Consider the following 25,716-nt stretch of genomic DNA (forward strand, 5'->3'; position numbering starts at 1 on the left):
GTTTGTTTCCTGTTTGAATCAGACACCAGTCCACACAGATGTATTGTACTTCCTGCTTGCCTGGTTGTTCTTGGCATTTGAGTTCTGTGCTACACAAACAGGATTTCCAGTGAAACTCACAAAATGACACAAAAATCCTTCTTCGCTTAACAGCATCTGCAGGGTTGCTCGAATTGGTATCATTCAAATTATTCCCTAACCAAGCAATAAAGGAAAAGAAAGAAAATAAAAGTTCAGAGCATGACATTAAAGGTATCCAAGCACTGAACACCTTATTGAGTTTGAAACTCAACCAAAGGATTCAAAATAAGAGGCTGTAAACTGTTTGTGCTATTGATTTTATCTTCATCCAGTAGCTTTGAGGCCAGCAGTTAACAGAGACCAGAGGCTTTTGACCAATAATCTGCTGCATTAAAGTAATATTTTAGCAATATTGTCACACAGTTTTTCACTTATGACGCTAAATATGCAGTAAAAACTGAAAATCAGCAAGTACTTGAGGGCTCTCTTCAACTTTTGAAGCCTCCTTAAACACCATTATCAAGTCCAAAAATCCTCCAGTTTTTTAATGTTAAAAAGAAGTTGATTTGAGAATAATAATAACAAAAATAAACAGCAAGAAGGGTTTCCATGTATGTAGTCTAATAGTTTCCATAAAATGTTTATACTCTAATTAATTATCCAAATTATGGAACTCACTTGACTGACCACAAAAATTGCATTTAAATTTAAAAATTAAAAACAATTGTTGTATGTCTTATGCCTAAAGGGGAGCATCACCAGCAGAGTGTAGTGTTTAGCAGGCTACAGTCATTTTAAACTGTTGCACAGGCCTCTACACACAGGTAACATAAGATATTCAACACTATGTTTGGTATTTGAAATGTTCTTACTCTGGCGCCATCATGTGAACCCTACTGCTACACTGAAGTGGGGATGCGTCCCACACCTCTAATACCCGTGTATCTGTGGAACATAAGGCTTTCAGCTGCCAGCAAGAAGGATATGCTAATCATGCTTGGGCTTTTCGTATTAAAGGCCAGGTGTAACAAATTCTTCTTGGAGATTTGTGGTCAGTGGTTGCAAACTGTTTTTCTTTTCAAATTAAGAGCTTGAAAAATGAGGACCTGGCATAATGTATTGCAATCTTTTTATCTGTGTGCAAGTTTGTTGCAAAGTACTTTGGAAATGTCTTTAAACTGTTCTGAAATATCTGCTTCCCAGCCAATGGCGAGTTCACTCCAGAGCGGAGGACAATCTATGAGGCTGTCCTCACATCCTCCAGCTGTCCTGACTGCCATCAAACCAGGTCATCATCTTTTAGTCAGTCAGCAATTGATTAAATGCCAACATGCGTAGGTGTCATTTTTGCCAAGCTATTTTTGGTTTACTGTTTGCACAATTAATGAAACTGGAGGAGCTACTTAGTGATGATTGGACAAAATAATCCTAATAAATCTGTTAAATGCATTTCTTTTCATTCCACCATCTCTATCTCTGAACAAATGGGGCATAAGGGTGATAATTTATGCTGCTTGTGTTAAAGGTGTTAAGCACCGCCTGGCTGACCGGGTTCACCTGGAGGAGCTGGTGAATATCGGCATCCTGAATGACAGCGTATGTCAGAGGATACTCTGTGGTGAGAGAAAGAAGAAAACACAGTCCTGTTCGTCCAATATTGATGTCTCATCAATAATAGAGAGACCCTCATTGCAGAAGTGAGAGCAGAACAAAAAGAGGTCAAGCTGCAGGAGCAAGTTCACAGTGAGGGCAGGAGAGAGGGGAGGCTGTTGTTGTCTGAACTTTGAACACAGACAGTTTCAGGTTGTGGTGGAGGATTTTATACTGTTATGCTCTTCTGACAACTAAATACAGAAGACACCGAAGATCGTTTTATTGCCTGGTTTCACTAATAGTTCGACCTACAGGTGATGGCACAGTGAAATCATCAATTTAAACACTCATCATCTTTTCAGTCACATTTCAGTAATCATTAAACAGAGTTATGTATTGTTATGCATATTGTTGACTAATAACATCTGAATTTTTAGTGTGGTTATATCAGTGTTTCAGTGTTTTACTGTCTTCACACACAAAAACACACTGATTCACTGTTTGACTCAGACTAGTAAATTATTTAATGTAAGCAATGTAGAAAGATAAACTATACTGGTATTCATTTTACTATTTGAAGAATGTTAATCAAAAAATCAAATTAAATGTAATGGTGTTTAGAGAGCAACCTCCATTTAGTCCTGACTGCATCCTACAGTGGACGAGATGAGTTTCCTGAAATTTCATAAAAGCAACTTAATTGTGGAGATCTGTGGTCAAGTTGTAAACGAATGCCAAGTTTAAGCCTGTGATACAAACCAAATTATTTATAAGTGAAAGCGAAGGTGAACAATGCAACATTAACACAGTCACAAAATGGTCACTGCAACTGTACATTTACATTGCACTGAGAACCTCAAGTTGAACCTTACACAGTATCTCCTCAAGGTTGAACAGATATTTACAAAGGACAGTCTGGGTGATCATTTTCATGTTGACGTTTTTATGTGAAGATAGTGGTAGAAAACTACTCATGATTCTTGCCTTATTGACAATACTATGAAAATAAGACCTAGATTGTAAATAATAAAAGCAGAATATTCCTTAAAGGATTTTGGTGCAATTAACATTCAACTTGGTGGTGGAGGAGATTGAGGGTTTCATTCTTTGCAAAACCCATCAGTCCGTGTCAGCAGGACTGACAAATGAACTAGCTTTTTTTCCTGGAGCTTTCAACCATCTCTCTCTTAGTGTATGTAGCAGTTGAGTTGTTATGACATATATACATAGAATGCGATTAAAAATATATAATTGTATCAATTTGGTCAGATATTAATATACTGAAGAAAATTTCCTGACATTTGTCCTGAAGACGAAGTAGTGTTTCATTATAAGTGGAACTGTAAATCTATTTGATGTAAGACTGCCTTTGTCCTCTACATGGATGACTCGTCCTCAATGTGATGAAAAACTGAATCAGTTTAGAAATCAGACAGGAAAGTATGCTGTGCAAGTGTACAAATAATTAGTAATTTTTTTTATTTCAAAAATTCTCAAGAACACTCCATGAAAAATAAACGGCTGAACAGTTGTAATGTAAAAGAAGACAAGTACAGATGTTTTATTAGTTGCACTCATTCGAATACGGAAGGATTCTGGTATTTTAGTTTAATTCTTTTTGATTGTTTTGGGGAAAATCAAGTATCACGTCATCATGTCAACACATTCAGATGTTGATGGTTTGTTTCTTGCATTTAGAGATTGAATCAATTGCACACTTGAATCATCCCAACTTAAACATTGATTAATACAGTACTTATGGATCTGAGGTAAATTTATGGTGCATGGAGGGAACTGCTAACATATAATACAAAAACAGTTTGAACAACACTTGAGAGGCCCAGTGTGCAGGTTCTGTATGAAACTGAAAGAGAGGCTGATTCAACAAGGACTTACTATTAATGTAAACCTCATATATACCATAACAGATTAATAGTTGTAAAATACTGTGGTGATTTTTCTTTACAATCAAATACTAATAATGCTTTATTGATAATTCAATGTATTTATAATTAGAGATTTATCAGGGATTGTACAATGGTGGAATGATCATCTCCTACAGAAAAAAAAAAAACATATATATGCAGTTTGTTTCACCTCTTCAAAAATACTTTGGGGTTTTTCACCATCTGCTTCCACCATCCAGCAGGCTGTGGAATGCCTACATTCAGTCCAGAGGCTGTGATTGGTGGAGAGACAGCAAAGGTTTTATCCCCACAGCCAAAAAGGGGCCACTGGTGGCCGATAAACCAGTGTCCTCCCTGGGGAGCCACACAAATAAATAAAGAGGGCTTTTTTTCTCTTCAGTTTCTGGGAAGATTGTCTGAGAACCCCTTAAAAAATACCTTTTACCATTCACTCTGTCATACAAACATACATATATACATACATATTACAAAGGCTGCATTTACACCTAACGGCTGCGCAGGCAGGAAAACCAGGTGGTCTGCCACTGCTTAGGTAATCAGAAAAACCTCATCCGTGCCACAAATAAAATCTAATTCACACATTTTTCTTGTGAATACATGCTGCGCAAAGGTTACACCATCAGCATCATGGAAGGTTTGACGCACAGTATTTCTGTGAAAATGGTAATTTGTCACTGTCTTCAGTTTGATGAGGTTACATATCTTTGGTCAACAAGTGGTTGTTAAATAGCTGATTCATGTGAGACAGCATCAACTTCATATGACATCATGCCATGAATCTGAGTATTGTAGTGTAAAGAACCATATTAGAACATAAACAGTACTTTCTATACATAGTCCATCTTAAATAGTTTACAGGTGCTCTCCACTTCATGTCATGTAATCCACAACAGCCAGCTGCAAACTGCTCCCACTGAAACAAAAAAATGTAATTCTTTAGATTAAACGTTGTGGTTAAAATCCATAAAGTTTTTTGTAGTTTCCTCAGTTTGCTACTGATCTTTCTCACCCCACCAGCACTCTGTTCATCGAGTGAGTGGATTCCTGTCCTCCACTATTCTTAGGTATTCCTTTTCTCCCAACAGCTGTCTCCAAATAAGCCAACAGAAATGTTCCTTCTTCAGCTTCCATCCTTGGCAATCAAAACAAGAGTCTGTTTAAACCAAGGTCCAGCCAGTTCACTCCCCTGGCTGGCCCGAGAACAGAGTGCCTGTGGCGGGGTATTGAGTCTGGTCCGACATGGAGCTGAGGGACCGTGGTAGAGAGTGCTAGCTGCGGCCCCGATGAATCGACTGTCTGTGGGTCACTCGTGAACATGAAGCACAGCATGTCGTCTTGTAGTAATCATACACGCAGAGGCGAGCCTGGACCACCACGTTGCAGTTAAAGTACTTGTCTCTGCAGTTCTCATCTGAAACAAAAATTAAGCAAATAATATGTGACCTTTATTAAACCAAGGGTGCTGTGTAAGAACCAATGACAATAGACTCTGGATAAAGTGTTGCAGGGAGATGGGAGCGTTAGCAATATTTACAGCTCCCCAGTGCTGCTTCAACTTCTAATAAAGTTTGGGGTTCAACCCCTTGCTCAAGGTACAGCTTTCATTTCAAGCATTCAGAGATGGCACATTGATGAACATTACTCATCTATATCTCATATCCAGCTGGACGCTACAGCCACAATAATGACCCTAAGGATGCTAAAATCATTCATAAAAGTTAGTAATATTCCAGAGAACACAGTCAGGGGATGACTGACCAATGTGAGGTATGCAGGGCTCTGGGTTGCAGTTCTCCCTCTGTGCTGGTCTCAGCTGCTCGTCGCAGCCATCGCTGGACAGCATGTCGTCAGACAGGCAGCGCACCTCCCGCACACGGAAACCTCCTTCACATGTTTTTGAACACTGGAAGGAGAGGAGTCAGTGACAGCAGTCAGTCCCAGAATAATCCAACCTTAACCCAAAAACCCAAAAGTTGGTCTACTGAAACTCTGCAAACATTCTTAATGTTGCAATCTGAACCTATAAAGGCTATGGAAACATAGTTTCACACTTATCTTCCTCATAAACACAGTATTTTCTGGCAAAGTTAGAACAGTTTTTCTTTTTTTAGTTGAGCTCAGTTGGAAAAAGGTGACGGCCGTGCACTTCGGTGCACCAAACAGAGCTTAAATCAAAGTCCTGATGAGGCAGATTAGCAGAGTTTTGTATTATTTATTAACTTTGATTGTTGCTTCTTTAAATACTGTCATTCATACATGATAATTATTGGTACGTAACAAATAAAGGATCGATTTTTTTACCCTTTTCCTGAGAAGTGCTATTCACACCAGAGCGTGATGAAGATGAAAATAACTTGTGAAGTTCACAACTTCAGATATCACATGCAGTACAAAGTGACTTAATCAAGGAGACCATGAAATTAAGCATACTATTTGTCATCCTGTTCTGACAGATCAAAGTCTGACTGCATGAATGAGCCTGTGATTGTTCTCTCTGTAGTTTACCTAATCAGACTCATTTTCTATGTCTGTAAACTCAATGTATACTACAATGTATCTACATAGCATTTAGAGGGATTTCTTCATCTGTAGCTAACCAGATTATCAGCCTTGTTGGTCATTAATCAGTTATTGAGAATAGTAGGGAGTGGATGCCTTGCTTGAGAGCATCTAAACAGCAAAAGAGGAGAGGGTTTCATATCTTACTCACAGCACTCCAGTCTGTGTGGTACCACTTCGCTCCACAGGCCTTGAGGTTGCAGCTCTGCTGGCTGAGGGGCCGCTCCAGGGAGGAGCACTCATACGGCGGCATGACAGTGAATGCTTCCTCTGACTTCAGCAGACACACTACTGCCCTCTGCTGGCTGCCTGGGCCACATTCTGCAGAGCACTGGGTCACATACAACAGCACAGACCATATGGATTCAATTACACGTAGCAAAAACTGAGACAGGAAAACAAATCCTTACATGTCACTGTAAAATCACTGTAAAATCCCATATATTTAGCTACTCCAGACTACGTCCCCTCAAGCCAAGCGTGACCTTCTGTTGTACTCATACCTGGCTCCAGGGGCCTGTGAACCACTCAATGCGATTCTCACAGGGGCCGTTGTTGCAGACTTGGGAGTCCGCAGGCCGTTCGCTGCCACAGCCCTCCAGAGGAAGGCTGCCGATGTGGTTAGTCAGGCAGAGGACTCCCCGGGTTCGTACCCCCATCCCACATTCAGCTGAGCACTGTGAAATAAACACTTGTTTAATAATAATAACCTGATTTAAGTGGACACATGACATGACATGTATGTATATAAATGTATATAAAGAAGAAACAAGTTTGATTTACAGTACACATAATACGAGGATGAGGTACATAATTCATATCTCCCCTAACTTTGTGGTTCATATTCCTTCAAGTATAAAGTGGATTTGATGATCAGATCTGCAGTACTGTTAAACAAATGTTAATTTCAGATCTCTGCTCCTGTTGGATTAGTTCTCCCTTTACCTTTACTGGTCATTTGTCTTCCTGTATGAACTTTTCTTCTACTACAGCCTTCGAATCATAACTGAAAATAGGAAAACATCTCTATAATGGGAAAAGACTCAGAGAGGGTTGAGTATTTTCCCATTATACATTATCTTCTATATTCAGTCATTCCTAATAGTCTTTAAAAAACCCTCTCTCTTCTCAGCTCTAATTTTAATCATTTCCTTTTCTCACACTATTCCAACTCTACTAGTTACTTGTGATGGAGAACTAAACCTTTATCCAAGCTGTTGTTCTAGCTGTCAAAATCTATATTAAAATATCTATAAATCATTTTCAAAAACAGCTGTTGGATGCATGAAGACCTACACAATGACCACACTGTTAGAAAATGAATGAACGTTACTATGCCTCCCATTGAATCTAACACCTACCCTATTGCCCCACTCGGTATAGAACCAACTCTTGGCACAGGCTCCCATGTCACAGTTCTCTACATCGATGGGCCGCAGATTCATGTTGCACTCCTCATCAGGAACAAAGTCGCCCACGTTGCTGACACAGCGTACCTCTCGTGACTTCTGACCCAGCCCACATGGCACCGAGCACTATGGAGACACAGGCCACATGGTTAACACGGTACCGTGGAGGTAAACACTACTGGAGAGACTAAAAGGCTTCTATATGTTTTTGTTTTTTAATGAGTACACTCTTTGGTTTATGTAGTGCATTAATGTATCTCTACACAAACTGGATTCTGATTGTGGTTTTCCTAAGTGGGTTAGGGTTAGTTGTTTTGAAGATTTACTGTATATCTTCTGCCCATAACATTTAAGTTAATATGGCGAAACCGGGAGCAGTTTCTTACTTACATATTCAGCATAAGGCACATTTTAACATATTATCATCCATTGGAATAGATAGAGAAAATAACAAATTGTATGTAAAAAGTATTTTAATAATGTTTTTAATTGGGAAAATAGCTGTCTCTATAGCTGCTAAATGCTCCACTATTTTCACCAGCTAGTTGCTGTCTGTCATTTGGTGCTGAGCAGAAAAAAACACACCTTGTCCATTTTACACTTAAAACTAAGCTAACTGTCTCCAGGCTCCAGCTTCATATTTACTGTAAACATCAGATACAGTCTGAAAGTAAGCTTATTTCCCAAAAAGTCCAACTATTCCTTTAAATGGTTGAGAGTGAAAACCTAAAGATACTGAGGATACTGATGTCAGGGATACAATATCAACCATGCACAGCACTTTGTTATACACTAACTGCAGAGACAGGTCAGACAGGTGTGATGCAGTCACATTGTGACAAACAGCTGCCACTCACAGCGGTCCACTCGGAGCGGATCTGCCACTCACTGCAGATCTTCAGCTGGCAGGTACTGGCGATTTCAGGCCGCTCCAAGTCACGACAACGGCTCGTGTGGACGTTGAGGGTGCGGTTGGCGTAAATCTGGCGACACAGGACCTGCCGGTGCTGCATGCCCAGGCCACATGTCTTACTGCATTCTGACCACTCTCCAATATCCCAGCTGCTCAGGTAGAAATCATCAAAGCTTGGTGTTAAGAAGGTATATGCAGTGTATAATATATACATTTTGTTGTTTATATTGTGATACGAAGATATATTTTGACCATTGTTTTGAAATAACTATTTTGAGTAGAAAAGGGTTTAGAAAGCTTCATGTTCCAAATATAAGTCAAAACGGCAGATAAACACAAAACAGATGTTAACATACATTGCAAACTGCACACTGGTTCTGTGAGGTGTCTGCAAGGTAAACTAAGACAGCATCTTCTTCTCATATCTGTTATATGCTGTATTTAAGATTTATTAAAAACTCACCTATTCAGAACTGCCTACCCCACTTAACCATCTACATTGTCTTTTCTTATCTGTTTCTTATTTCTTGCAGTTTTTTTTTTTTTTTTTGTGTTGTACGGTGTCCTCGAGTGCCCAGAGAGGCGCCTCTAATAATTTAATGTATTATTATTATTATTATTATTATTATTATTAAGGGCCTTTTTTGCTACTGTTGTTGCTGTATACCTCTGTCTGTCTGTCTGTCTCTCTCTGTCTGTCTCTTTGTCTCTCTCTCTCTCTCTCTCTCTCTCTCTCTCACGCCAACTGGTCGAGGCAGATGACCACCCACCTAGAGCCAAATGGTCTGTCCTAGGTTTCTGCCTCTTAAAAGGCAGTTTTTCCTTGCCCTTGTCACCAAGTGCTTGCTCATGGTGGTACTGTTGGGTCTCTGTAAATAATGTTATAAGGAGTTCGGTCTAGACCTGCTCTATTTGAAAAGTGTCCTGAGATAACTTCTGTTATGAATTGGTGCCATACAAATAAAATTGAATTGAATTGAATTGAATTTTTCAACTCATGAAACTTTAACAATTATATAACAGCAGTGTGTATACCATTCAGTCAACTTTGTTTTTGAGTGTCTTTTAAATTCAAATGTGAGAACAGAGGAGAGTGGTCTCTCACAAGGCTGGGCAGGGCTGCAGGTTGCAGGCCTCTTCCTGTGGAGTCGGTCTGCTGCTGCTATCACACAAAGCATCCGATACCTGGGCATGGTTCAGCCGGGAGACACAATGAAAGATGGAATACCTGAATCCTAAAAAGCACACAAAGCAGATGTTTAATTTAGGCACTGAATCTGAAATCTGAAAACAAATAGCATGTGTTCTATGAAACTGGAGTCATCCTCACTGTTTTTTATAAATGTGGGAAATATGATGAATTTGACCTTTAAAAAATGGTTATAATAGTTAATAGTTTGTTTTTACTGGATTCTAATCGTAAAAATAAGTCATGAGTAACAAATAAAATTTTTACACTGAGTGTTATATCATTTTACATGAGAAGCACTTTTGGTTGCGTTCAGTGTTGATAATGTAAAAACTCGAGCTCACTTTCCTTTGGCTCTAACTCTGTATGTCTGCAACTAAAACCCTAAAATACAAATAGTTTGACTGACCTTTACCACAGGAGGCGCTGCACTCTGTAGCACCAGCCATTTTCCAGTTGTAATCTCTCACGCGTCTGGGTGGCTGTGCGACGGGAACCTGGTTGTCAGGGAGACGAGGAGGGTCCCTCCCCCCACCCGCTGGGTTGAAGTTTTCCTGTTTAGTGTTTCTGTGATTGTCGTATCCACCCTGTCCATTCACAGCATTCCCTGAGACATGGGCACATTAAGACACACTAAGAAACGAAGGTCACTGCGGAGAAGAGATTGTTTGGTTGCTTGGTGTTTGGTATTATGATTAGATGGATTTGTGCAGGGCAGCAACCAACGCTCTTGATGAATTGTTTTCCCTATAATATGTCTTGAGCAATCAGAGCTATGGTAATAAACAGTTAGGGGGGTAAAAAGTAGGTCTAATTTACCTTCTGGTCTGTGGTTTGGTTGCTGAGGGCCAACTGGTTGCTCAGTAGGGAGAATGTACTCATAGTGAACACCAGGGTTTGGCTGCTGGAAGATCATCTGAGGCAAAGTAGAAGAGTCAGTCATAAAATAATACTTTTCACCTTCAAATATTTGAAAAGTATCCTTCTAAAACACAATACCTGCCCTGAAAAGTGATCATACAACAACAAACCTTAGTTTCTCGGGTCAAACTGAAGCTTGCCAGCATGAATAAAAGAGAAAATGAGTCACTACTGTAAGTATCTGGAGGTCTTAGTTGATTCATTACTTACATAAACGTCCAGGATTTCATTGGTGGGCCCTTCAGCAAGAAAGGACTCCCCAGCTGTGCTCCTGATTTCGTTGGGTCGGCGGTAGGTGAACATGGTCCCCCCTCCCTCATACTTGCCTGGTCGGTCAATAGCCCAGTTTCCATTAATGATGGATCGCCCTGATCGGCTTCGGAGAGCTGGGAGAGACAGACAGAACAACCACACAATCACCACCGACAGCCCTGAGCTCAAACGAAAAGGAAAATACTGCCACAACCTCTTCCACATAATTATTGCTCAATGTAAAAGCATTTAGGCATAATGAGAACTGTAGCACTGACTTCCTCCACCCAAAAAAAGTAATTATAGTTAACGGAATAAATGCTCTCACGTGCACTTTCAAAGCAATGTCTTTTAGAAACGTGACAATCTGTTTGTGCTGGCAAATCCTTCATGCAAATCCTGTAACAAAATCTCCCAAGATGTTTTCCACTGATTTCATGGATTAAGTACAATAGGCCATTAGAAAAGCATTAGAAGTGTAACATTAGACAGGCTTGTAAAAGAGTGTTTGGACAACTAAAAGCACATTAGAGATGCACAGTGTAGAACAGAGGCCTATTGAGGGAAGATCAGGGACGTGGTGAGGATATGGTAGGTGGCTCCAGCTAGACTCCTGCCTGTGTTTCATATCTTTGTTTGCATTTTAAAACCGAAATATCCATTTTGAAAACATGCCGCTGCCTGCAATTTTGTAAATGGTACCTATCGGTTCAAAAATAGCATTATAAGATGAGTCCTGTTTATTTTATCTACAAGGATGTTTCAGTTTCTTACATTGAGAAAGCATGTCCATGCATGATTGGTGCTTTTGGTTACAGAAGGGTAGTAGTATAGTATGCATGTGTGTAGATGTGAAAGGCTAGGAGAGTGAATGTTATAAAAGGTGCATATACCGGTTAATGTGTATGTGTGTTGTTGTACATAACTGTACATAACTCTGTGTACTGGTGTGTATAAAAATGGTCTGTTCAAATTAAAGAAAGTGGAGCACACTTGGCATCCAAGTAGCTGGGATTTGAAAGGCAGCCACAGAACCCATCTTCAGAGTGTTTCTAGTTCTTCTTTTACAGAGTGCTGAAATTCCTCACCTTAATTAAAAAGGATGGTGAGGCTTTAGGGGTAAGATCCTCAAATGAAAGCATGTTTATGCACTTTCCTCAAGGGAAGCGGCTGTGGGGGGGAAATCAAGGCCATTCCCCTCTTCCTCCGAACCTACTGCAGAGCTGGGGCATGGCTCTAATTAAACAATGTCTGACATTCCAATAGTCACTTCTGAAAATAACCCACCACTGTGTCCCGCAGTTGCACCTCCTAAAGACGCCAATTATCTGTGTAGTGCGCCTCACTCAGAGGCTCCAATGAAAGACGGCACCACAGTGGTGGGTGGTAATAAAGGCTGCACGCTGGAGAAATCCTGAAAAAGTGACACCACCCCCTGGTTGATGCCTTTTCAGACAAATCTAATTAATTTTACAAGCAGCTGCTGCCTGCACAGCTGGAACATGTAGAATTGTCAAATGTGAATTTCTCTATAGTATTTTAGTAGTATATCTGGTGGATGGACACAGAAGAAAATAAAAAATCTTCTGTGTTTTGAGCTGGAATGAAGGCAGAGCTCTGCAACTGATGAAACTATAAACCTGGATGGATAGCGGAAGTCACTATTTGCCGAGAGGCAAACTAAATTGACTGTGACAGAACATAAGTACTCCAGAAAACACTGCAAGGCCTGTTTAAAATATTGCAGACATTTCTGGCACTGAGCTTTCTGGACTGTACCCTGTTACTGAATAAAAACTCAATTTCAGCTATTATTAACTGCTCAGATTGGCAAACTAATAGATCCTAAAACAGTATTATTACAGTATGTAACACACTAACATGCTGCAAAGAAATTCAAACGTAGTTCACTCAGCCAATTCACATGGAATGGATTATTACGTGAATGCAAAATATGTACAGCACTGATATTTGGCGTCTAGACTGTGACCTCATCGCTCCCCAAAAGAAAACACCAAGCTTAGCACAGCAGGGAGTGGTAGGTGACAATGATTACCTCCCCCCTGGGAAAGTAGACCCAGAGCCTGCAGGTGGATGCTGGAAGTGGGGCTTTTGCAATGCAATATGAATAGCAGTGGCAGCAGAAGCAGCAAGTGGGGGCATGAAGCAGAAGGCATGGTAGCAAAAGTGTGAGCAGAGAACCGACATCCTTTTTATTTATTTAGATAGACGACAGCAATATTTACAGCATGTTTCTTTATCTATTCCCATCTTAAGCAGTGACATTGAACTGAGAATATCCATTTCCTTGTGCACATAGTGCCTGACTTTTAAATATTTGTAAAGGTCCTTGGTAGCTTTATTGTAAAATCAAGTTCACCTTGTCCGCCGTTCAGTAATGGCATTATTTCAGATTTTTCTAAATTAACTTTGTACCGAGATATCAGTCCAAATTCTTTAACACATTCTATCCCAGCTGAATTAATCTAGTCTGTTAGGGTTAAGAGGACATCATCTGCATATAATAAAATGTTGTGCTGTTTTGTCCCTATTAGGGATGTCAAGTTTACTCACCTTGCTTTTCCCTTTATTTCTCTTTATTAAAAGAGTTAGTGAGTTCAGTACTGAATTAAGCAAATAAGAAAACAATCTATTAGGAAAGGGTCCGCTGCTGTTGTTTTTTGTTCAAATGTTTTTAATAAAAGGAACATATTTTAGGGTACATGGGATTAAATGTTTTGTTTTTGTTTTGGGACAGCAGACTTCCTTTGGCCATCCCTCTTGTTAGTTTAAAGAAAGCTGACAACCCTAGTCAAAGGGTAATACTGTTTTTGTTCTATTGGTAGTTAACTGTAGTAACATTCACAATGTTAGATTTAAAACTAGGAGGAAAACCATCAGTCCTGAGCAACAAGACCAAAGACCAATGCTTTAATCAGCTCAGGTTTTCTGTTGTGAAACCACAAACATGGTAGTTATCACTGTGTGAGCTGGTGCTGTGGAATGCAGTATAAAAGTGTTGAGCACTTTTTCCCACCTAGGTAGTTTCTGCTCTTCACCATTTCTGTGACGTTGATCTTGGTGGCTCCCTCTGGAATCTCCACTATCTTGTGGTAGCCGATCTTGGACAAACTGTGTTTGAACACTCCAGAGACCAGCCTGCAGGTTGTGTTGTTGCCTCCACACACACCGCACTTGTCCATCACCCTTCCCGATCCGAGATACTCATCGCAGCCTTGGCTCTGTTAGACAGAGGGGAAAAAGGAGTCTAAGTGAATAAGGGATGTGTGAAACAGCTGTAGTTGAAACATCAAAGTGTGCACTAAAAGTGTTCAGTACAATAGTTGTTTAAGATCTCATTAGGCATAAAAGATTATATTTAAAAATCTAAGCTAAGTCACACTGTAAACTCACATCATTAAAAACAATAATAGAATATCTAATTAGCAGGGATCTTGTTACTTGCCAGAAGGCACAATTTTGCCGTGACTGTCTTTTTACTAATCCCAGAATTTTCTTCATAAATCTCTAGGGTGTGAGTTTTCTGTGTCACACTGGCGGTAATGATTTACAGGAAACCTGGGCATAGTAAAAATAGAACAGTTAACATCAGCAGTCCATAAACTCACTCAAACCAGCAGTAAAAGCAACTCCCTGTGCAAACAGGTGGTGGAGGAGCTTAAAAGTGGCCCCAGTGTGCTACCGTACACTCAAACACACCAGGCTGAATGTGGTTATTACAGTGCCAGGGTAAGTCCCAAAACGGACCACAGTCACCAATAAGGAAACCGTATTGGAAAGCCGCCAGTCTCCAGGCCTTCTAGTAGGTTTGCAGCTCTCGTTTGGCTTCCATATGGATTCCCTGTTTAAAGCTGACGTATTCCTCTTGCTTTGTCTCTTTCCCTCAGAGATGTATGAGCTGGGTCCCAACATTCATAAAAAAAAACTTTAAATACTGCTCAGTTTTACATGTGGTTGTGAGGTGCCAAACCAAACTCTAAAGATGAATGACAGTAACAAATTTACAGGAAGTGTATAATAAGTCATAAAAATGTGGTCATCTCCATGGGTTTAGCTAGAGCAGCCGTAAGTCAGCTGCAGGTGAGTGGAAAGGCAGACAGAGTAAAATACAGAGAGCTAGGAGTGGACAAGGAGGTGGAGAAAGGTAAAGGGAGGTAAAGCAGGAGAGATGGAGGGAAAATGGTGGCCAGACTTAGACTGAGGCTGTTAGGGTGAACTCAGAAGGAGAGTCTAGCTCTCTCCCACCCATCGCAGCTCATTCTGTTCTGGGCCAAAACAAACATAAAATGCCTCCTTCCACACAGGAAATAAGTGATGAGAGAAAAGAACACCAAACTTTTTTCAGAGTGCTGAAAAAAAATCAAATAATAATACTGCCAAACGCTTCTGTGGTCAGTGTGGAATTATGTTGCAGTACAGCATGGGGCTGGATAAAGCCGGGATAAAAATCAGTAAACATAACATGATCATATTCAGGGGAAAACTGCTGCGTTTCATGACCTCACTTTGCAGATCAGTGAATATAAAGCAACCCAGAATATTGAAAGAATACATAATACATGATAAAAACACTATTTGGGACATTCTGACAAGCTACAGAAAGTCCACCGTGGAAAACAAAATAAAATGCAGTCAAGGACGACTATATAGTGACATGACTTCTAATGAATATCTCCTCCACGTCTCCATTTTCACCATAAATCCCTTCAGACTAAAACAACACAATTATAGCAGCTAGGCAGTCTTTGCCTGAAAAGGGGAAAAATGTTCCTCTCATAAAACAGACGCTGACACGGTGAGAGGTTATCTGTGGCCATTTGGACGGGAAAATGTCTGAATCAAAACATATTAATGTAGGAGTGGTGAATGAGCACTGAAATTTACTGACCCAAATCTGAATTGTCAATGTGATATCATATGACTGTGGCTTTTTTTTTTTTTTTTTTTGTTCTTCTGATATGGCAAGAGCCAAGAGGTTTTATGTCTATGCATTAGAGACTTAAGAGACTACTTGATATCTAGTTATCCGGACCGTCTGGACCATTAAAATCCCTCAACAGTCAAGACAAACTTTTCAGCCTTGCAGTAGCATGCTGCACAAAACATTAACATCCCAATCTGTTCCTGAATAATCCCCCAAAGTGTCACTGTCCTGGCTGTCTCTGACAAAGTGACCTTATCTGTGAACGCATCAAAATGAGGCTAAAGCCTCGCTAACTGTTCCCAGCAGAACTCAAACAGAAATCTCATTGTGGCTGATGAACGAGGAGGCAGCTTTGGAGTCTTGGTCTAGTTTGTTCAATGCTTTATTCACCTTCTGTCTGTGGGTGGTTTGTGCCATCTGGTGAGGGGAAAATCCTGTTTTCAGTGGAATTATAACAGGATTTTAAAAATGTCACTAAAGCCCACCTTCATCTGGGTATGGTTACACGTGTCAACTCCCAGTCTACTCGTGAACACTGAAACAACATAATCTTAAAGTAAATCCTGATGGTACTGTCCCAAGATGCAACTGGGTTAAACTCATAATACTGCAGAGTTTTTGTAACAAACTGAACTCACACACAGCCAAAGGCACTTGTCACCAGAGATTTCTTCTACTCCCAGAAAACACAACAAGACGTTTAGAATTCAACACAGATGTCCAGAGGGTGAGTTTTAATCTCTTTCTTTTTGAACTACAAGTTTACCCCCATATGATGGCAGCTTTTCCACTCACTTTTAATGTTTGAATACTGAAAATAAACCAGGGCAGAGACTTTGGGATGTGGACCCCCAGTGGTCAGTGTTATTGTCATTAGCCACCAAATGAACTGTGAACAGTGAGTTATAGGATAATGTTAACTATGACACATCAAATGAGTGTGTTGGGTCCTAAAATGAAGAAAAATCAAATCATTTCAACTTATATAGGCCATGTGAATTTCTGTTGTTGTCTGTTTGTATTTCACTTATACTTCCTTTATTCCAAGGTGAATGGCATAGCCACTACATGTCTTAGGAAATGTTCTTTTTTTAAGGACAGGCTACTAACAAATAATATGAATTTAGTAGTAAAGTTAGTATTAAACCATTTGTGGCCACTTGAAGGCAACAGAAAATATCTATCACGGAAGTAACAAATACTGCAGTTCCTGCAACGTCCACTTAAGGCTGGCTAGAGAAGTGAGTAAATCTGAAGGGCCCATATTAAAATGCTTGTTTACAGCCTGGTACAAAAAAACTGTTTTGGTCTCTATAGCTAAATTCCTTGTTCCTAACAACTGTACGAGGGGTGAACTTTTATAGAACTCACCAGTTTAAATTATATTATGCTTACATAAGAGCGTGGTTGTTTTGAGTGAAAGTTCTCAGTAAGAAGGCCTCATTCAGCCCGCCTCATCTTCACCCACACTCACATTTTCACTCATTTTTGGATTAGCTGGGAGCAGTCCTGACTGACTGCCAAAATGGCGAAAGCCAGAGCCGACCACACTGAGCTTCACAACGGAAACCAATGGGTGACGTCACTGAGTTTGACTGAGTCACTTTTTAATTATACAGTCTACGTATACAGACAACACTGATAATCAAGCAGTTGCCAGTTTTGTCTCCACCAATTCCTGAGGCAACTATCTGGCTCTTAAGCTGCTCAATGCTGCACTATGTTCACAAGCTAGTTGTTAACTTTGCCGGCCTACTATCTGGTTCAGAGAAGGTAGCGTAGAAAGTTTGTCACAGCTGATTCACTGAAAACAGCTGCCTGTTGCTGGAAGCAAAGTCAGTGAGAGTGGTAAAAGTGAACCAAACCAAACCAAAACAATGAGCCGAAGGACACTAAAACACTCTGTATAGCTAAGGGGAACTGCAGAGATAGGGATAATTCTCTCTGTGTTCGTCACTATGTCTGATACCTTCCACAGTACAAGTAATCATTTGACCACTTGTCAATATGAATATATTTATTGGTGCAGCTTTAAAGGGCGTAACTGACAAGCCCAATAAATGTGTTCATGATTTTTACAGGCAATATGCAACAAATGCTACGAAAACTATAATTAATACTGAGTTTCACATTGTAGCCCAGAAATAAGCGATGATTTGCACAGGCCTCTTGATCTGTATGTTAGATACATGTAGAAATGTAGAAATGATTTCCAGTTTGCTGTTTCACTTGCATGTGTACAGCAGCGCCTCTGAGATAAAGATTTAGAGGCAGCAAATGTCAGACTTTGGTATCATTCCTTAACACTTAACATGTACAATGTCAAGATATAGTTGCCCAGTCACTAAATATCTTCCTGACAGCTCTGGCATAATGTTACAGTTGCCTTGCAATAATAGTGCTTTTATCCATGTAGGAGGCCTGGTTTGTGGTTCCACACAAGGAATGCAAATATGAATAAAATGCCAATGCTCAGAATGATATCATGCTTAAATTAACAGCAGTGGTAACATGCAGGCATTTAACTCTTCTCTACTGTAGTAAATTGAGTTTGAGATGTGGTGGAAAAGAGCTTCCACTCGGTGCTGGAACGTCTCTGAGTGTTTGAGTGTGTTTGTGTACCTTAGATGAACTCTGTTAGTTTTGCTGTGGTTCACATATTTTGTGAGGTTCTTTAACAAAGGTTATTTGTGTTTTTCCTGGCCTACGTGGGATATCATTTATCTATTATTTATAAATGTTATTTATGCAGCCTTATTAACATGATTTTATCTGCTCAATTTACTATTTACATTAGTAACAGACCAATAAACAGCAATGGTCTGGTGTCTGGGCTGCAAAGTATGTCAGAGAGAGCATTGCAAAGTGAAGGACCCCGTTTCTGTCTAACATGTGTATGTTGTCAGACAGCGTTTAAGGTGCTCAGTCAGAATAATCTGTGACTGACAGACACATCAAGCCCAAGGCTGACAGACTGACTCCAGCAGATGCTTATGGCTGAACCAGAGAGCTACACGGCACTACCAAAAACACAAACTATATCCACTACAACAGAAGCTATGCACATTACTCATACACAAGGCTCCCCCCTTTTCCTCTATCTTTGAAATGTATCCAACTGTCTGTGTGATGCATTTTATTAAGTATTAAGGTTCAATGTAACTTAAACTGACCTGGTCATACAATAAATATGTAAAATAAACCTTTCAGCATCTTAGAGCCTCAAAATATAAAAACACAAAACGTTTTTAGTAAATACCACATCTTATAACCAAATCACATGAGGCAGTGTGTCAACATATAACATCATGTTTAAAGGGTCTTTGAGAGACACAGTTCAACGCAAATTCAAAGTTTATGTGACTTCAATAAATCAATCAATCAATCAATCAATCAATCAATCAAAGTTTATTTGTAAAGCACTTTTCATACAGTTTAGTCCAGTGTGTTAGAAGTGCTTCACAGACGATTGACGAGATGATAATAAGACAAAATGGAGTAAAAATTAAATAAAGAAAGATTTAAAAATAGAATACAATAATAAAAATGAAAATAAAATACAGATATAACAATAGTGTTTAATGAAAGCTATTCAAAAAACGAATTAAAATATATTATAAGAACATAATTCAAATAAATGAATAATGAAATTTACAAAGGAAAAATATTGTCTAAAACCATTCCTTAGTTAAAAGCCAGGCTGAAGAGGTAGGTTTTGAGTTTCCATTTGAAAATTTCAACACTTCCAGCTGCTCTCAGATTCTGCGGCAGGCTGCCTCGCCAAAGGTTTTTATTCATTTTTGGCTTGTGCTGGAGGATCTGAGGGGCCGCACCGGTTCATACACTGTGAGCATGTGTGACATACATACTGGTGCAAGACTTGCTGTCTCTCTCCCAGGTTCAGAGCAGCATGCCAGGCTTGACTCTGTCCTCACCAGAAGTTCCCACTACTGTTGGAGGATTTTAACATCAACAAACTGTTCAGTTGTGCAGTTTGTATCACAGCAGCTTCTGCTAACAGTTTCAGTTATAAATGACAATTCTCAGGCCTGACAGACTTGCCCAGAACAACTAACATTGCTACATGCTGCTGGTCCAAATGCTGTAAAATGGCAATGAAATGGAGAAGGTTATGAGTAAAAGGATGTTTTCTTAGTCTGGATATGGTGCAATGGTTAAGCCCCACCTCCTCCAAGTCTGAATCCGCATTGGCTGAGGCTCAGATCCCGCCAGAACCTCCTAACCTGTATCTTGGCAGTTTCCCTCTCAGCTTTCCTACTAACCACGAAAAACAAAACAAAAAATAATACTGCTGTCTCCGTAAAAAATGTTTTCACTATCTTTGAATGCACCGTAACAATTATACTTCTGTAAATAAAATGAACAAATAACAATACTGAAGGGTTTTGTCTCATCCATGTCAACAGACAATGTGCTTTCTGCCAGTGGGACATTAGCACAGCTCCTCGTGATAAACCTCTGGGAATAAAGACATGCTATGGACTGTACTCCTACGGTAAAAATGCATCCTGGGATGGAAGTATTGCCGTATTTTAAAACATATTTATGAGCGTGGGCTTCAGGGGGCTGTTTGGTGATTACACTGGGGGTTTCTGCAGCTCTTCACACATTGAAACGTTGTAATATTCATTGGCAAACGGCCAGTGAAGTTATCATGACTTGGTCAGCTGTGACACACCAGTTCATCTGGAAATGCAATACAGGCCTAACTTACAGACGCAACATCATCCCAACGACAAAGAATTTATAGTGGAAGTGACCTCAAGACACGATGCTCACTGTCTGGAAATGACATTATTGAGATCTTCCAAACATCTCTCAGACAAAAAAATCATATAAGATGATGATAAGGTTTTGAAATTAGGTTTAGATTTGGATGTAATGAAAGTATGGAATGTAAATATGCCCCCTTACTTTCATATGAAGTGCACATTGTGGTTGCCACGGCTACCAGCATCTGCCTCCCACATGCTGAGATGCTGTGGATCTTTAACCGGTTTTAATGAGCAGGGGCAGGCGACACTGCTTTTACTTCAGTCAGCACTTCAAACACATCTGTATCTGCAGAAGCCACGCTGTCTTCAAGTTCACATGTGACATTCTCACTAATAAACTGACTATCCCTGATTTACTGTTACATCCGGTATGAAACCATTAAATACAAGATTTTAGAGAAAATTCTTCTTTTTGAGAATCACACTGGATGTGATTAAGGTCACATTCATCATTGGTACAGACCTTCTGAAGCTATAATGCCAACATTCATACTCAGGGTTTAAACAGATTGAAGGGTGGTCTATTTTTTTAATATTGCCAAAAACAAAAATACTACAGGAAATATGGAAGGAACGGGTTAACCAGTGACAAAGTCGTTACTACCTACAGTAGCAACAGAGCATTGCTTCCAAGGCCAAGCACCTCATTAAATACATTTGTTTATGGGGCTACAGGTTACTTTAAAGAAAAGCCCACTCACAACTACCACATTCAAGATTTCCCATCTCTGTGGAAGCCATTCCTGGATGATATTAGAGTAAGATAACTTAGTCTAACTCAATTTTATCTTTCCTTGTAATCCTTATTACTTATCTCTACACTGCTATATATAAGAACAATACTGTTTCTTTATTTTCATGTCTTCTACATTAATCATCAACGGGTGAGGGTGCTGACACGCAGCTTACCCAAATATTATGTATGCATCCATCAAGTGCATATTTTGATGGATGCATGGATTTTGAAATAACCCAACTAGTAATAGTAAAGCTTTCCGCACACTTAGATCAGTCCAATGTGGGGGTATGCTCTGATGAAGCTTTAGCTTTGCTAAATAAAGTGATGTATTGCATGAAATCTTTACCATTAGTTTGGACACATTGAGGCTTCCAGCACCTTAGCAAAGATTTAGCCAGGTGGAGCGGTTGTCATTCTGCATTAAAAAAAAGTCAACCAAAGACAGTATTGTCACACACATCGCAGAGCTTACGTTAGTTTAATCAGTTACAGCTTATCAAATCTGCTAGTGACAGTGTTAACCTGTCATCGAGCACTAACTATTTCAACTATTAACTATTTTCAAGCAGTGCAACCGTTACCATTAACGTTACAGCACTAAAATGTGATCATCAATATAAACAACTGTTTGTTGTTGCTGTAACGCTTTCGTCAAAAAAGTGTGAAGAAGTCTGACAAACTTGATTACGCATTTTGCCCAATAAATAAAAAATATATCAAAATAATTATGCAGATACAGCCTTTTAATGCAGGTGGCTCCAAGAGGAATCAAACTTACTATGGAAGATATGACTTCATCAATAGCTCAAAAGTTGCAGATTTATTCAATTTGTTCCTTTCCCTCAGATTTCACTTCTGGCTCTGGTAAAATGGGAACACTAACGAGAACACTAACCGTGGTTTGTAACCACAAATAGAAACACAAGATCTGGTGTTTTGGATAGTAATCACTCAGCTTTCCACTCTCCACAACATAGCATTTCATAAAATCATAGCAACGTGCGTCAAACCAAAATGGGAACGCAGACAAACTGGGATTATTTACTGTAACACAGGACGAGATGAGCCGAGGAAAAAACAAGTGGCAGTTGTGGTTCCAACTAATTTATGAATTGCATTAAAGTTCTGTTTGTGCCTGTAAATGAACAAGTTACCCAATTGCATTTTAGTGTTGTATGAATTATTTTTCAGAACTAAAAATACAAAAATTCACTCTGGTAATCCGGTTATCATGTCTACAGGATCTAGCCAAGTGGTGAAAAGAGATGTAGGCATGAGTGGCAGGACCTTTGATCCCCACAGTAAAACGAGGCCTCATCCACACCACAAACTGCCCTCACAACCCGGGGCGGGGGGCAGAGTGTCTTCGTTAAAGGCTCCCGTGCTTGTAAAACACTCAGAAATAGCATTGAGCATAGTGAATATACAGCCATAAAAAATGCATAAGGTTTCTCCTGACATCACTGCTCTGATTTGGGAACAGAATGATAGAGTGGTCTCTACACGGCAAAGTAAGGGGTTTCATTCCCACTGCAACATCCACCATAGACATAAATTAAAGACATGATAAAAGGAGCATTTTTACCCTGGCCCTCTTTAAACAGCTCCAAAATCATGTTTTGGCTGATTTTATCAAGTAGCAAAAGAGTTTGCTAACAAACATGATTTTGAAATGATGACATTCGAAAGTCCATTAATGACGCATCACTTCTGTTTGGGATCTCAGAGACGAGCAGTACAACACAGTTAGATACTGCATATGTTTCTGATCTGTAACTGTTTGATAGATGTTGATTCTTTTTTTGCAGCTCTAACCCTCAAATCCCAAATGAGCCTACTTAAATTTATGTTATTGGAGACATTTCTGTTACAGAGATCTAACAGTGATGTCTAATTGACCCAAAACATAAGGACTCACTCTGTAGGATGACATACTGTACATTTTTGTCTGTGATTTTTTGGCAAACAAAATAAATATAATATTTCTTCATGAGTAGCTTCTACAACATATAAAACATGAAATATTTCCTGAGAGTAAAACTTTTTATGCTGGTTTCATTCTTTCTTCTTTTGTCATTTTCATCAAATGTGCAAACTCATAACCAAGGTTTGTACTTTAGTACTTTTCAAAATATTTGGTTTTAATAAGGTCACAAGAAAAGACTAAATATACCTCAATGCGGTGGGGTCTGTGGCACATCATATAATGTGGAAGTAAGGCGAGTCAAAACAATACCTGCCAGATCTCTAAAGAAAGACAGCCCAAACATCTTCATAGAAAATACACATAAAACAAAATCTACAAGTAACACAGTCCTTCTTACACAAGTTGATGTCAGTTTGGTGAGGCTGGCAGTGAGGTTGGACATCACAGAGTAGGATGAGGGATACTAGGTTATTCTTAGTGTAGAATGAATGTCTACTACTTCTGATGCTACAGTAGCATTAACTAATTCTATCAAATGCCCATGAACACCTCGGATTTCCCCAAAGACACAACCACTCTATTTCAATCTGACGCACGCAGTTGCTCTCACAAAATATGTCAGGAGTAATTCATCCCACAATTTGTGCACTGACAGAATCCAAAATTTACATAAAATTGATAGCTATGTAGTTTAGAGTCATATAAAACTGGCACAGACATCCTCATAGAGACCTTGGCACTTCACAAGTTTGCATTAACAACCTCAGGCACCTCACACCAGCCTCATTAATCATCAGCAAACACAGGTGAGCTAAAACTAGCAGGGCTGAGCCACAGGTAGCGACAGGCTAATTCAGGCTTTCTGTCTGTCCCTAATAGAGTTCCAAGTACATCTTTATAGTCTCAGGACAGGCCTGACTCACTGAGTCTTCCACTAGGAGGGAAATCTAATCCCACAAGTAGCCTGTGAATGTGCTGTGGAAAAATAAACTGCTCCGAGAGCAAGCAGAGCCACAGTGAAAACAGCCATACTGTAAATACTTCCACTGAGTAGATGGACCACAGATCGTAAGGCCACACTGACAGTCAAGGTTATGGAGTGACATTGTCCAGTGCTGTCTACAAGCACTATAAATTGGTAGGAAATCAGTATCACGCTAACTTGCGTCTACATCTGAGAATTTGGATGTCTTAATCTGATCTACTTCAATCACCAAGTCCATTAAATACACAGAATTCTCTTAGCGACACACATGCAGCGGCATATCAACCACTGCAAACCTCACAGCAGAGAGCCCAAAACAAACTTACACTGAGCAATGCATCGCGCAATGCACCCCTTACAGCCAGAGTGTTAACATCAATGGGAGTCCCCACTCTCTCCCAGGTTCCTCCAGGACCCAACAGAGGTGAAGTGGGTCCTACCTGTGACCGCGGCTTCCCCTGCACACGCATGTGGAGGCAGACGAGCAGCAGAAGAGCCAGTCCAGACAGCATTCTCTCATGTGGCCACAGAAATGTTCGGTCACTCAGGCTTCCACGCCAGTCCAGTGGCTGCTCCTGTCAGCCTCTTCCCTGCCTCTGTAGCTCTGAGAATGCCAAAAAAAAACCTCTCACTACAGAGCTGATCTCTACGAGCTCCCCTTGTAAATTGAGCTGGGGGAGGTGCAGCTAAGGGAGGTAGAGGGGACTGGGGCTTTTTTAGAGGAGAGAGAATGAATAGGAGGGAGAGAGAGAGAGGTGGGAGGGAGAGGAGGCAGAGAGGAGAGTGTGGCAGCTTACTGCTGACAGTAAATTGGAACTCAGAGAGGAAGTTTGGGGGAATATTTTCAATGTGACAAAAAAAGTAAGAGAGGAAGGAAATTCTTGCGGGGCTGAAATGAATGTGTAAGCAAAACCACTATGGTTAAAATTGTGTGGAAATAATTGGCAGGTGGGTATGCCATCTTCTCGGGATGCCAACAAATAGGAATCACAGAATTACACACTTCTTAATACTACAACAACTCAAACCAGAAAAAAGGGGGCAAAGTAATACGGTTCCAAGGTCTCATGAACATCCTGAAGTGGAAACAACCCCAAATGAAAAACATATTTTTGTTGTTCCTGCTCACTCTCAAGATACAAAAACAACAAGTCAAAAAACAATGAGATCCCTTTGCCCTCTCTGAGCCCCCCCAATTCTTAATTACAAGCCACGTTGCAATGCTGGAAGCACAACTGCTGGAGCCAACAAGACCCGACTCATCATATGGTTTTCCTATTGCGCCACCATTGTTTCCACGACATTAAACCCTAATTCACCAGGATATACTGAGGTAAGGAGTACACTCTTCATCCACGCTTCTGACAGTTGGTTTTTTCATAAAATTATATAGGCAGGCCGAGCACATCAGGGACATTGTGGCTGGACCTGTTTCTACACAAAGAGACTTCTGCAAGCGCCGGCCTGGAATAAGCATGAGATAATTGAAAACGTTCCTGTTTTGAAGTCGCGCGCAGAGACCACAACAGGCAGCAGCAA

At 40.0% G+C, this 25,716-nt stretch overlaps 1 protein-coding gene across 2 annotated transcripts in view; it reads right to left on the reverse strand.

Annotated features, from left to right (window-relative positions):
* Positions 1-3,076: 3,076 nt before the first annotated feature.
* Positions 3,077-25,716, reverse strand: part of LOC127351913 (thrombospondin type-1 domain-containing protein 4) — a 43,255-nt gene continuing 20,615 nt past the window's right edge. Inside the window, exons 1-12 of one of the 2 annotated variants that reach the window (XM_051379911.1) lie at positions 24,618-24,874; positions 13,823-14,027; positions 10,744-10,919; positions 10,432-10,528; positions 10,022-10,219; positions 9,529-9,658; positions 8,368-8,572; positions 7,463-7,636; positions 6,605-6,778; positions 6,253-6,432; positions 5,301-5,445; positions 3,077-4,953 (exon numbers count right to left, since the gene is read on the reverse strand). In XM_051379911.1, the coding sequence (XP_051235871.1) occupies positions 4,811-4,953; positions 5,301-5,445; positions 6,253-6,432; positions 6,605-6,778; positions 7,463-7,636; positions 8,368-8,572; positions 9,529-9,658; positions 10,022-10,219; positions 10,432-10,528; positions 10,744-10,919; positions 13,823-14,027; positions 24,618-24,689 (1,899 nt within the window). In that variant the 5' untranslated portion in view covers positions 24,690-24,874 and the 3' untranslated portion in view covers positions 3,077-4,810. Of the gene's footprint in view, positions 4,954-5,300; positions 5,446-6,252; positions 6,433-6,604; positions 6,779-7,462; positions 7,637-8,367; positions 8,573-9,528; positions 9,659-10,021; positions 10,220-10,431; positions 10,529-10,743; positions 10,920-13,822; positions 14,028-24,617; positions 24,875-25,716 lie in introns of those variants that run through there. The other variant, XM_051379910.1, reaches the window with a different exon arrangement.

Source organism: Dicentrarchus labrax, unplaced genomic scaffold (genome assembly GCF_905237075.1).
Source record: "Dicentrarchus labrax unplaced genomic scaffold, dlabrax2021, whole genome shotgun sequence".
Classification (NCBI taxonomy): domain Eukaryota; kingdom Metazoa; phylum Chordata; class Actinopteri; family Moronidae; genus Dicentrarchus; species Dicentrarchus labrax.